This window comes from Palaemon carinicauda, chromosome 41 (assembly GCF_036898095.1).
Source record: "Palaemon carinicauda isolate YSFRI2023 chromosome 41, ASM3689809v2, whole genome shotgun sequence".
Classification (NCBI taxonomy): domain Eukaryota; kingdom Metazoa; phylum Arthropoda; class Malacostraca; order Decapoda; family Palaemonidae; genus Palaemon; species Palaemon carinicauda.
The window spans coordinates 48,321,309-48,335,482 of NC_090765.1; the positions used below are offsets into that span (position 1 = coordinate 48,321,309).

Here is a 14,174-nt window from a genome sequence, read left to right on the forward strand (position 1 = left end):
CAGGATTCAGCCATTCAGCATACCGCTTTATCGTTACCTCTCGCTTCTCAACCCTCAGGTGATGAGGTTTCTGAGGATGAAGCTGCTCACCTGGATGATCCTTCTTCTGATGTGGAGGAACACAAGTCGTCGCCACCTTCCATAGACTTTCGTAAGGTCCTGACTCTGTTCAGAGAGTTATACCCTGAACACTTTGTTTCTGCAACCCCTCGTTCTCCTCCATCCGAGTTTTCTCTAGGCATGCAGCCTATTACGTCTGTCTACACTAAGCTTGTCCTCGCCAGATCATCAAAGAGAGCTTTGAGGATTTTAGGGGATTGGTTGCAGTCCAAGCAGCAACTGGGAAGGACGTCTTTTATGTTTCCTCCTCCTAAGCTGGCTTCTAAGTCGGGCGTCTGGTATGCCACGGGAGAGGAACCAGGCTTGGGGGTCCCTGCCTCTGCCCAGGCCGACTTCTCAAGTTTGGTTGACTCTCCCCGTAGGTCGGCTATGAGACGCTCTAAGGTCTGCTGGACCTTTTCTGATCTGGACCACTTCTTGAAGGGAGTCTTTCGCGCCTTTGAAATTTTTAATTTCCTCGACTGGTGCCTGGGGGCCTTGAGCAAGAAGACTGCCCCTTCTGACAAAGACTCGGCCATGCTGATCATGTCCTGTATGGACAGAGCAATTCGCGATGGTTCTGGCGAACTTGCTTCTATTTTTGTCTCAGGAGTCCTCAAGAAAAGGGAACATCTATGCTCCTACCTTTCTACTGGTATCACCTCTTGCCAGAGGTCACAGTTACTGTTTGCTCCTCTCTCCAAGTTCCTGTTTCCGGAGGAGCTAATCAAAGAGATGGCTGCGGCTCTTATCCAGAAAGATACGCATGACCTCATGGCCTCTTCAGCACGTAAGGCTAAAATTGTACCTTCAGTGCCGAGAACTTACCGCACCCCGGTGGCTGATACACCTGCTACCAGATTCATTCCGCCCTTTCGTGGCAGAGCCCCCAGCCGAGGAAGTTCCCGTCCAGACGGTCACAGGGGCAAGTCCAAGAAAGGTGCCAAGTCCACGAAAAGCAAGCATTGACTTTCCTCCTCTCCAGACAGCTGTAGGAGCCAGACTCAAGACCTTCTGGCAAGCCTGGGAAAGAAGAGGTGCAGACGCTCAGTCTGTCAAGTGGCTAAGGGAGGGTTACAGAATTCCGTTCTGCCGCAATCCCCCTCTGACCACATCTCCCATCAACCTCTCTCCCAACTACAAGGAGAAGGACAAGAGGCTAGCGTTACATCAAGAGGTGTCGCTCCTGTTACAGAAGGAGGCAGTGGTGATAGTCCGGGACCATCAATCCCCGGGCTTTTACAACCGTCTCTTCCTGGTGGCCAAGAAGACAGGAGGTTGGAGACCGGTGCTGGACGTCAGTGCGCTCAATGCTTATGTCACCAAGCAGACGTTCACAATGGAGACGACGAAGTCGATCCTAGCAGCGGTCAGGCAGGAGGACTGGATGGTCTCGTTGGATCTGAAAGACGCCTACTTTCACGTTCCCATCCATCCAGACTCCCAACCTTTTCTGAGATTCGTCTTTGGAGAGGTTGTGTACCAATTCCAAGCCCTGTGTTTTGGTCTAAGCACGGCACCTCTTGTGTTTACGCGACTGATGAGGAATATTGCGAAATTCCTTCACTTGGCGGACATCAGAGCCTCCCTTTATTTAGACGACTGGCTTTTAAGAGCCCCCACAAGTCGTCGCTGTCTGGAGAGTCTCAGATGGACTTTGGATTTGACCAAGGAACTGGGTCTCTTGGTCAATTTAGAGAAGTCCCAGCTTGTTCCTTCCCAAACCATCGTTTACCTGGGAATGGAGATTCAGAGTCGAGCTTTTCGGGCTTTTCCGTCGGCCCCAAGAATCAGCCAAGCCCTAGAGTGCATCCTGAGCATGCTGAAGAAGAACAGATGCTCGGTGAGACAGTGGATGAGTCTAACAGGGACTCTGTCATCGTTAGCCCTGTTCATCGAGTTAGGGAGACTCCACCTCCGCCCCCTTCAGTACCATCTAGCAGCTCACTGGAACAAGGATATGACGCTCGAGGCGGTCTCTATTCCTGTTTCCAAAGAGATGAGGGCTACTCTAACGTGGTGGAAGAGCAACATTCTTCTCAAGGAGGGTCTCTCTTTAGCTGTTCAGACCCCCGACCTTCATCTCTACTCGGACGCATCAGACTCGGGCTGGGGCGCGACATTGGACGGACAGGAATGCTCGGGGACATGGAACCAGGAACAGGAAACGCTTCACATCAATTGCAAGGAGTTGTTGGCAGTTCATCTGGCCTTAATGAACTTCAAGTCCCTCCTGCTAAACAAGGTGGTGGAGGTGAACTCCGACAACACCACTGCCTTGGCGTACATCTCCAAGCAGGGAGGGACTCATTCGAGGAAGTTGTTCGAGATAGCAAGGGACCTCCTCATTTGGTCAAAAAGTCGAAAACTCACGCTGGTAACGAGGTTCATTCAGGGCAATATGAATGTCTCGGCAGATTGCCTCAGCAGGAAGGGTCAAGTCATCCCCACAGAATGGACCCTTCACAAGAACGTGTGCAGCAGACTTTGGGCCCTGTGGGGTCAGCCAACTATAGATCTGTTCGCTACCTCGATGACCAAGAGGCTCCCATTGTACTGTTCCCCGATTCCAGACCCGGCAGCAGTTCACGTGGATGCTTTTCTGCTGGATTGGTCCCACCTCGATCTGTATGCATTCCCGCCGTTCAAGATCATCAACAGGGTTCTTCAGAAGTTCGTCTCTCACGAAGGGACACGGCTGACGTTGGTTGCTCCCCTTTGGCCTGCAAGAGAATGGTTCACAGAGGTACTACAATGGCTGGTCGACGTTCCCAGGACTCTCCCTCTAAGAGTGGACCTTCTACGTCAACCTCACGTAAAGAAGGTACACCCAAGCCTCCACGCTCTTCGTCTGACTGCCTTCAGACTATCGAAAGACTCTCTAGAGCTAGAGGCTTTTCGAAGGAGGCAGCCAGAGCGATTGCCAGAGCAAGGAGGATATCCACTCGCAGAGTCTATCAATCTAAGTGGGAAGTCTTCCGAAGCTGGTGCAGAGCCAATGCAGTTTCCTCTACCAGTACCACTGTAACCCAAGTTGCTGACTTCCTGTTACATCTTAGGAATGTTAGATCTCTTTCGGCTCCTACGATCAAGGGGTACAGAAGTATGTTGGCAGCAGTTTTCCGCCACAGAGGCTTGGATCTTTCCTCTAACAAAGATCTGCAGGACATCCTTAGGTCTTTTGAGACCTCTAAAGAACGTCGCTTGTCCACTCCAGGCTGGAATCTAGACGTAGTCCTAAGGTTCCTTATGTCATCTAGATTTGAGCCTCTCCAGTCAGCTTCTTTCAAAGACCTTACTCTCAAAACTCTTTTCCTCGTCTGCCTTGCAACAGCCAAAAGAGTAAGTGAGGTTCACGCCTTCAGCAGGAACATAGGATTCACATCTGAAACGGCTACATGTTCCTTACAGCTCGGTTTTTTGGCAAAAAATGAGCTTCCTTCACGTCCTTGGCCTAAATCGTTCGAAATTCCTAGCCTTTCCAACATGGTGGGTAACGAACTGGAGAGAGTTCTTTGCCCTGTCAGAGCTCTTAAGTACTATCTTAAAAGGTCAAAACCTTTACGAGGACAATCAGAGGCCTTATGGTGTGCTATTAAGAAACCTTCGTTGCCTATGTCTAAGAACGCAGTTTCTTATTACATAAGGCTTCTGATTAGAGAAGCTCATTCTCACATGAAGGATGAAGACCTTGCTTTGCTGAAGGTAAGGACACATGAAGTGAGAGCTGTGGCTACTTCAGTGGCCTTCAAACAGAACCGTTCTCTGCAGAGTATTATGGATGCAACCTATTGGAGGAGCAAGTCAGTGTTTGCATCATTCTATCTCAAAGATGTCCAGTCTCTTTACGAGAACTGCTACACCCTGGGACCATTCGTAGCAGCGAGTGCAGTAGTAGGTGAGGGCTCAACCACTACATTCCCATAATCCCATAACCTTTTTAACCTTTCTCTTGAATGCTTTTATTGTTGTTTTGGGTTGTTACGGTGGGCTAAGAAGCCTTCCGCATCCTAGTTGATTTGGCGGGTGGTCAATTCTTTCTTGAGAAGCGCCTAGGTTAGAGGTTGTGTTGAGGTCCTTTAGTATGGGTTGCAGCCCTTTATACTTCAGCACCTAAGAGTTGTTCAGCCTCCTAAGAGGACCGCTGCGCTCAGTAAGGAAGACGTACTTATTAAAGGCAGAGTAATGGTTCAAGTCGACTTCCTTACCAGGTACTTATAATTTCATTTGTTATTTTGAATAACTGATAAAAATGAAATACGGGATACTTAGCTTCTTGATTAACATGTACACTGGTTTTCACCCACCCCCCTGGGTGTGAATCAGCTACATGATTATCGGGTAAGATTAATATTGAAAAATGTTATTTTCATTAGTAAAATAAATTTTTGAATATACTTACCCGATAATCATGATTTAATTGACCCACCCTTCCTCCCCATAGAGAACCAGTGGACCGAGGGAAAAATTGAGGTGGTGTTGACAAGAAGTACTGGAGTACCTGACCACAGATGGCGCTGGTGAGTACACCCCCCTCTTGTATAGCGATCGCTGGCGTATCCCGTCCGTAGATTTCTGTCGGGCAACGGAGTTGACAGCTACATGATTATCGGGTAAGTATATTCAAAAATTTATTTTACTAATGAAAATAACATTTTATTACAAGTGCCATTGCAAATTTAGAGGACAAAGTTGAATAGTCTCATAACACCAATACAGTGTAGTACAGTATATTAAGATTTATTATTAAGAAGTGAAGAAAATTAGAAGATTAAATCTTCATCTTCCTCAGCACTATGAACATCAGGGGAGGTTCATATAAATAAACAATTTTTTAAATAAATTTGTTATTCCTATACTCATTTGATGTTCATGTATATACCTACCCTCCTCCCCACTAAACTTTGGTCTCAAGAGGATAGGAAATAGTTTTAACTTCGAGACAAGGCAGAGACACTTGTGGTTGCGTGAGTCATCTGTTATTGTCATTACCTGCTAAATTATTTCATTATTTGACTAGAAAAAAGTTTATTAAAAAGAAAGAAAACAAGATCTTTTTTTAGATTTAGGAGTAAATGTTGATAAAACTGAGCTTCCAGAGAGAAGCAATATGAACATCAGGGGAGAGTCATAGAAATTATAATTTTTTTCTTGTGGAAGATGGTCTGGAAGTATAGTAATAGAACACTCTGTAGAACGTTGTTGCTGTCACAGTAATGTTACTTGAATGAATGTTGTAAAAAACTATAAAAATATGTTTGTAAAGGAACATATTTAATTAATTTTATGTGATAAATTATTGTAAAAACTTATGGGAATTTGAAAAAACAACTAAGCTGAAAATGTGCCTTTAATAGAAATTTGGTGTATTTGGCATTTGCACATTTAAAGGCAATTTGTAAGGGTAAAGTCTTGTTTTTTCAATGGTAATATTTTACTAAATGACTTTATTAACTTTTTATGAATGTCTGTTAAATCCAATATTATAGGGATACTGTCCACTAGGCAATGGGCAAATTCTTACTGAGCCCAGTATTCAAGACATAGCCCAAAAGCACAGCAAGTCCCCAGCTCAGATTCTTATTCGCTGGAATCTGCAGAATAGGGTAGTTTGCATCCCAAAATCCACCAAGAACCACAGGGTTAAGGAAAATTCAGAGGTAGAATCTGTTAAGTATTATTCTAAAGATTATTAGTGTGTGTAGGTTTCAATAACTTTTATTTCTAAAAAAATTCTATATAGTACTTTAGTTGGGATCCTTGCAGCAAATCTTTGTCATTTTCTTCAGAAGCCATATTTTATTTTTTATATAGTGTATTTTTGCTTCTTCATTCTCGTCTCAAATATTATAAAAAGAAAATTATTATTGTTATAAATATCTTGGTTACATGATTTGAAAAGCATATTATCTAGCTTTTTTGTCACTTTTGTTATCATGTTTGATGACTTTAGTAATGTACTCTGCTTGCCTGTTAAGATGAGAACAATATCTGTGTAAATTATCAACAAAAATCATTCCTGAGTAGTGTTTGAACAAAATATACACCTTGCCAACTGTAAGTCCGCAATAAGAAACTTTGTTAAAAAATTATCCATTAACGGAGAAAGAAAGAGGGGGGAGGGCCACGTGAGAGCAAAAGCCACGACAAAATTATTGTGAATCACAATCTTTGTTGGTGCTTCTTCAGGACTCGCTTCCCTTCACTTACCTTTCAGTACATATGAGGCTGGAAACAGTATAACAGTCCTACAAAGGGGGTTGTAATTAACAATATGAAAGAGAATTTTTATTAAAACTTTTCATTTTATTTTTTAGTAATGAAGTTGTATGGAAACAGTATAGTGATTTGAGGGATAATACATACATACAGTTTTGTTGTATGTTTGGCTTTTGAACTGGTCAGTTCTTATAATGTGGGACAGTAGCCAATGGAACTAGACTGATATTTAGAAAGGATGCAAGCCAGCAAAGCCATCCCTAGATTTTCTGAATAACTGGATGAGAAAGATGAATTGGTAATGACTGTAAGTAGATATGTTGCCTTAGATAATTTTGATATGAAATAGTAAGGGAATCTGAAATTAATAGCATAGTCATAAATTCAATTTTCACAATCTACGCTTAAGTAGAAATTCAGAATAGCTAGATGGAAAAAATATTATTAGGTATTAAAGATAAATGTTATCCTAGTCCAGAATAAAATGACTAAATGTATGATTGAAGAAGTTTACAATAGTACTTATGAATAATTCAAGTGAAACTGTAGTCAATGTTATTTTTCTTCAAAGATGTAGACATCTTTGTTACCATTGGTTTAAAGAATGTTGTATTATTGTTGGTTTTAGGAAATTATATTTTATATTACAGTGATACAGAAAAAGCTACTTTCAACATTATACTGTACACTTAAGACCACAGCTCGTGTCTTAGTAGTTTTCATGCCAAATACCATTTTAAGCGGTATTTGATTGTGTATAGTAGCAAGAATAGCAACAGTCTTCCACCATATGGATTTAACAGAAAGCACCAAAGCAAAAGGCAAAAAGCAGAGACATACATTAGTCATCAATGCATGATAATTAAAATTCCTAAGATTCCAAATCATGTGAATCAGACTTCATGAAGAAAGTTATTTTACATTGAGATCTTTGTCCATGCATTTGATTTTGCTTATCACTAGGTAAAATAGGTTTGCAAGCCTGCCAAAGTATAACATGGTAGTCATTTTAAATATAAATTGTTGAATCCCAACTAGTGTACCAAGATGTAATAACTAATGCTGTATTTGTGTTGGTAGTCTTAAACTTTACTAACTCGTCTTCAATGTTTGTTTCGGTAAGTAAAGATTCACTAACTTTTACCATTTTGCAGATATTTGACTTTGCCTTATGTGAAAAAGATATGGACTTTCTAGATAACCTAAATCGTGACCTCCATGTCTCATGGAACCCCAACTCATTGCTGAGATGATGTTTTGTGCAGCATTTATGTTTCCAAATTTTTGGTCCTTGCATGGCGAGGTATGTTTGCTGTGTCAAGTAACTTTGCTTTTATTTATAAAAGTGACTCTATATGTGTGCATTATAGAAATATAAGTTTTATTATGATATTTACCTTTAAGTCATATTGCTAATAAAATCTTCAAACCATGAGCTTCTTGACTTTTTCCTAGAAATTTAAAATTCTATGTCAACTATTATATTTTCGCTTTCAAGACTACGCTGAGCAAGATAGCTATGGTTATACAAACAGATGTGCGCCAAACTCTTATACCAGTTGATGTCTGACTGAAGATGGTTAAAGAGCCAAATTTTGGTCAGGAGTTGGAGGTTCTCAGTCCTGATTTATCTACTCTGTTTTCTTTGTGTCCTGAGACTCATCAGAAGACTCAGAGTTCTACTTACATGTCTGATAATGATATGTTGGTTCCTGATAATATCTCCACTGTTGTTTTTTGTACTGACTTGCCTTTTGAATACAAGTTGGTTTGTGGTGCTGTATCCACTGATGATTGTTCTACTGACTTATCTCATGAAGATACGTTAGTTCATGATTATTGTTCATCTGTTGACTGTTATATCAACACATCTAGTAGTGATATGTTGGTTTTTACTACAGGGTACATTATTGACCTATCTCATGAAGATTCGTTAGTTCATGATGCTTTTTTAACTGTTGACTGTTCTACCAATGCATCTAGTAGTGATATGTTGGTTCCTACTGATGTTTCTGCTGTCAACTGTTCTACCACTCTCTCTTGGGAAGACATTTTGGTTGGTGATGACATAACCTCTGACTGTTCTGCTAACCTGTCTTGTGAAGACACGTTAGTTTGTGATGAATCAATTATTGAGACTTCTAATGACCTGTGTTTTGAAGATACTGTATCTTCGTATCTGCTGCTGATGATGTTAACTTGTCTGAGAGATTTTTGTGTAATCAGTTGAATATTGATTTGACTGATTCCAGTCATGTGTCAGAAATAACTGTTAGTATATTATTCAATGGTTGCCGTGATCTTGAGTCTTGTTCAAAGTTGATTATAGATTAGAAGTCTGACTATACTTTTGTTCAAATTGTTGTCCGTGAAAATCATAATGTTGATATTCTCAGTCTCGCTCCGGAATGTCCTATGGCTGTTAATTTTGAATTGAGTAAAATTGAGTTATCAGGCATTTTTATGGGCATGATGTTTGTTAGGATGTGGCTCAGTTTTGTTGTACTTGTCCAGTGTGTCAAACTATTGAAAAGTCCAATCAGACTTATATGAAAGTCTCATTTAAGTTCAGCTTTGCCTTTGGTTAATTATTTAGTAATGTCCTTAAAAATGGTGTTAGACTCTGGCTGTAAAGAGGCATTGGTTAAAAATTAATTGTGAATTTTGATAACTGTTGTGTAGGTGATATTTTATGTTTTCTTTATGTTGATATTATTGATATTTTTTAGATTGTTTATTCATCCACTGTAAATTTACATGTTTCACTGGAAATTTAAAATATAAAGATTTATTTTATAATATTATTTTTGGGTATAAAATCATCGTACAGTATTTGTAATCTTGCATAAGATAACTTGTTTGTACTTGTGAAAAGTTGTTGGTTAACGGCTTCCGAATTTTTGTTAAGCAGGGGGATTTGTTATATGTAGATTAAATCTATCTATATTTATGCTATAGGACCTGTGAAAAAGGTTTATTTTGAAACATTAAATGTTAATGGGAAGATTAAAATATTTTAATGATTTGTAAATCAATGGTATTGTTGCATTCTAGAACAAGAGCTTCTGGTAATTTCTTGAAATTTGTCATCTTGAGCTTTGCATATTGTGTGATATAGTCTGTCCGGAACTTTCTCGAGTCTTATAGAAAACGGGTCTCGTATGTATGCAGAGTATAGCCGATGTATTTGGAGAGACTTGCGCCATCCATTCCCGAATACATTTGTGGGAGTATTTCTGTGACACCTGTTGTGACACCGCCTATATACTTCCATTTTTACACTGCTACTGCCTTAGAAAAAAAAGGAAGATCAGATTTCATCAGAAATGTTTCCTGTTTATCATCTTCCATATTTGAACTCTTCTAGAAATTTGTTGCTGAATTCATTTTTCTGACATCATCTGATTCCAAAAATCATTGGGAAATTATATCATAGGCCTGTATTACCTTACAGATTTGTGCAATTGTTATTAATAGGTGAACTGTGAGTACTGTATATGAATCTTATAAAATATTGAAAATATTTTCAGTAATCTTAAATATAGTGGTGGTTTGCTGGCTATTTTTTTTCTTTGGCTATTACTGTTTTGCTATTTTCTATGTTAAATTGATCAATAATGAAATAAAACATTAAAGTAGATTTTATATGATCTATGTTTTGATATAGCTGACTGTTACAGGGAGGAGAAAGTTTTAGTATAAGGTCAATAAGCTCAAACTTTGAAGATATTAGTAATGTGATTTACATTGAAGTATCAATATAAAAAAATCTTTTTCTCTTCTTTTAGATATCATGGTTATTGAATTGAATATTTAGCATTCAGTAGATTTACCATGCAAGATCATTTTTCTGATTAGCATCTTCTGAACTAGATATTTTAAGATAATATTGACAATAAAAGTGCCTCTTTGCCTGAGCATTTTATTGTCAAAGATTTAAAAACTACATTATAGGAAATGGATTTCTATTTAGTCCATACATATTCCCTTCATGTCCCTATTATATTAGCAGTTTCTAGTACAGAACTGTATTAATATTTTACTAATTAAATGGTGTACCCACACTGGTGTGCTGAGGTTCTTAATTCTAATAATAGTTTCCAAAATGGTTTGTGTGTGAAGTTCAAAACGATCAGTCTTCAAAGCCTCTGATAACATGGTGGACGTGGGATCTTAGTAAGCACTTATAGAAACAGTGATAGACTTTCATGGAAATTGTTATTGTAGGCATGCATTTTTATATTGATGTATAAGCATAAACCTAAATTTCATCTTTAGGATCTAACAGTAATTAGTGTACAGTATAATTGTTCCTACATTACATACACACCCTCATCCTTTAATTAGGGAGGTTACTTTGGTGTGAGCTGTAATCAGTCATTAAAATTGGATAACAAGTGGTTATCTAACTGATGAGGATGCAGAGCAAGAAGTCCTGCCCCCTTTCCAGTCAGAGACAATTCACTTTTACTTGAACCACTGCCGTGTATTTATGTACAGACAGCACTTATCAGACTTGGTAATTTTCTTAATTTTTTCAAGAAGTAAATGTTGATTGTTAATTTTGCAATAGAACCAAGGAGCTTGTTGCCAGGGATGAATATCAGGAGCTGGGTGCCCTAACTGACTGTAGATATGCAGTCCCTCTATGCTTAGGGGCATATCTGTTCGCAAGCATCCCCATGTGCTGAGTGTAGGTCATGGCTTCCAGTGCAGTGATGGGCTTCGCACTGAAGGGAGGAAGTGAGAGAGGTGTTTGTGGGAGTTGGACTGGGTAACACCCAAGAAAACTCTGGTGGGCTTTTCGCTGCTTCTGTCTCCTCAGTGACATGTTTGATGTGGTCGCCCGTGCTTGCATCCCTGGATCAGTACCAAGGGAAGTATACTGCAGGGGTGCAGAGTCTTCAGATCTTCGAATCCAATTTCAACGACCGATTTCAGCTTTCGCCAAGGTGATCTCCCTGAGTAAAGGTCTAAGGTTTGTATGGCTAGGAATAATACAAATTACATAAAGATTTTGTTATTTTACTTCAGTGTAATGACTAAATTTTTTTCAAGTTTCTGATTTGTATTTTACTCTGTTACAGGTTTTTGATTTTGAATTAAGAACCGAAGACATGGATACGTTAAACAATATGACTCGTGAAATTCAAATTATGGATCCAAGTACTATTCAAGCCAAGATTGACAATCCTTTACCAGATGGGTACAAGCTAAAGCTTGTACAGATTCCTGTGGAACCTTGATTACAACTCGCCACTTTTTGTATAAAGTAACAACATAATTTACAGCCTTTAACTGTATCATCAGCTAGCAAAGACTGTGATTGTGTATCACAAAGTTCAAACTCCGAGTGTATTGTTGCTTTCATTAAATAGAAATTAAGAAATAGTAGTTGGTTTTGAAAGTTAAGATGAGATTTTTGATGAGAAAAGTGAATGTTACCTGTGTGTCATAATGATATCTACAAAGTGAGAGCTTCTTGATCTTAAAATTAGGGTATCAAATTTTCTCTTTCAATTCCTACAGTATATCCTCTCCTCTAAGTACTATCCAGCTTTGTATTCTGAGTCAGACTGTGGGCCTCAAACCATGCTTAGTGGTCAAGGATACTCACCTAATACAGTAGACTACTCATTCTATTTATATTTATATTTTTTTGAGCTATTGTCAACTTTTATCTCTCACTAATTGAGTTTATTTTTGTGGGATTTTTTATTTTATGTAGGACTTCGTTGTGGATTAGCAAGGTATTTATTCTGATATTAAGATATAATTTTGATTGAATGCCCTTTAGATTAGTGTTATTAGAAGACATACTGTAGAACTTAACACCCTGTGTACAGTGTACTGGAGCCAACAGTGTGATATCGACAAAAAAAGTCAAGAATACTCAAATTGTTCTAATAATCAAATGGCAGAGTACAGTATGGTAAATTGGCAGTTAAGAGGGTGATAGATAAAGATATAAAGTGTAATAAAAAATATATGAAAGAAAGAGATCATGTTTAAGTAGGCAATACACGTCAGTATGTTACTCTATTGTCGTCTTCTTCCAGCTCTGTATTGCTAGTCTGACTTGTGGATTAAATCATGCTTGGTTGTCCAGGATACCCACCTAATCCAGTAGTACTCTAATACAATTCACGTCCCTTTGGAGTTACGGTTTACTTTCGTCTCTCAAATTTTATGCGTTTTTTTTGTGGGGAGTTGTTATTTTATGTAGGATTATCTTCTAATTCTATGATATATTTTTAATTCAATGCTTTATGAATTGATTATTATTAGAAAACATAGCATCTCATACCCTGTGTAACATGTGTAGGGACCAACAGAATGATTGTAAGTAGGTCAAGGACGGTGGTTCCTCAACATCCGGATCTCAGTATTGATAATGTTTCTTTAAATATGTATGACTCTTTCAAAATTTTAGGTGTGATTCTCGACAGTAAATTTACTTTTGAGAAACATATAAGGTCTGTGTCTTCTTCAATTGCACAAAAAATAGGCTTATTGAGAAAGTCTTTCAAGATTTTCGGTGCTCAATCTATTCTGAAGAAGTGTTTTAATTCTTTCATTCTACCTTGTTTTGAGTATTGTTCTCCTGTCTGGTCTTCAGCTGCTGATTCTCATCTTAATTTGTTGGACAGAAACTTACGGTCTATTAAATTTCTTATTCCTGATCTAGATATTAATCTCTGGCACCGTCGTTCAATTAGTTCATTATGCATGTTGCATAAGATTTTTCACAACTCTGACCATCCTTTACATTCAGATCTCCCTGGACAATTCTATCCTGTTCGTAATACTAGGCAGGCAGTTAATTCTAATAGCCAGGCCTTCTCCATCACGAGGCTCAATACTACGCAGTACTCTAGAAGTTTTATTCCAGCTGTGACCAAGTTGTGGAATGATCTTCCTAATCGGGTGGTTGAATCAGTAGAACTTCAAAAGTTCAAAGTTGGAGCAAATGCTTTTTTGTTGACCAGGCGGACATACAGTAGGGTCCCGAATTAAGTGTGTTCGAATTACACGATTCCCTTTTCCGCGATCGCTATTTTTAAAAAATAAATTTTCTGTATCTGCGAGGCTGTTCAAAGTTCTCGAGTCAAGCACTACAAAATGTATCAAATCTATTGTCTTTTTAAGTATATTGGTAGCCCTAAATACGGTGATTTATAATAAATGTTACAAAACAATATTAACATTACATTACATTAACATAATTTCATAATGAATAGCCTATTTAAGGATAAAATTCCACATCAACAATGAAATCAACTGTTAACTGTGCGAGTCCAGCTGACAAAATGTAAACAAAAATGTGGTTACGTTCTCGGCAATCTTTATCTTTCTCCAACCTTACGATAATTGTAATGGTAGTGTTAATGATGGTATATTAAAGCACTATTTTTGTTTAGTACAGTATATTTAAAAGCCTTATTTTTCCCTCTGGGCGTTCAAGGTTTTCACGAGTAGACTGGGTTCGTTTATCGGCAGTGAATAGCCTAAACTTCGGTAACGAGTCGTCAATATTTTGTGTTTATCGGCAGTGAATAGCCTAAACTTCGGTAACGAGTCGTCAATATTTTGTCATATTTTAAACAGTATACATTTGATTTGCAAACATTGGTTTTGTAGAGTAGACGGTAAAATAAAATCTAGAGAGAGAGAGAGAGAGAGAGAGAGAGAGAGAGAGAGAGAGAGAGAGAGAGAGAGAGATTTCAAATCTCTCTCTCTCTCTCTCTCTCTCTCTCTCTCTCTCTCTCCGTAAGAAATAAAACCATAGTTCACATATGGCAACTTGAGTTTAAGAATGAAATTAACATGAATATTGTTAGTTGTGGCGATCAATT

At 38.6% G+C, this 14,174-nt stretch overlaps 1 protein-coding gene across 7 annotated transcripts in view; it reads left to right on the forward strand.

Annotated features, from left to right (window-relative positions):
* The window catches only part of LOC137632598 (uncharacterized oxidoreductase ZK1290.5-like), an 87,164-nt gene extending 74,237 nt beyond the window's left edge, over positions 1 to 12,927 (forward strand). For 2 of the 7 annotated variants that reach the window (XM_068364632.1, XM_068364630.1), the window contains exons 8-9: positions 5,589 to 5,759; positions 11,406 to 12,925. In XM_068364632.1, the coding sequence (XP_068220733.1) occupies positions 5,589 to 5,759; positions 11,406 to 11,564 (330 nt within the window). In that variant the 3' untranslated portion in view covers positions 11,565 to 12,925. Of the gene's footprint in view, positions 1 to 5,588; positions 5,760 to 7,472; positions 7,622 to 11,405 lie in introns of all 7 variants that reach the window. The other 5 variants (XM_068364633.1, XM_068364634.1, XR_011042064.1 and 2 more) reach the window with 4 other exon arrangements.
* The last annotated feature ends 1,247 nt before the right edge of the window (positions 12,928 to 14,174 follow it).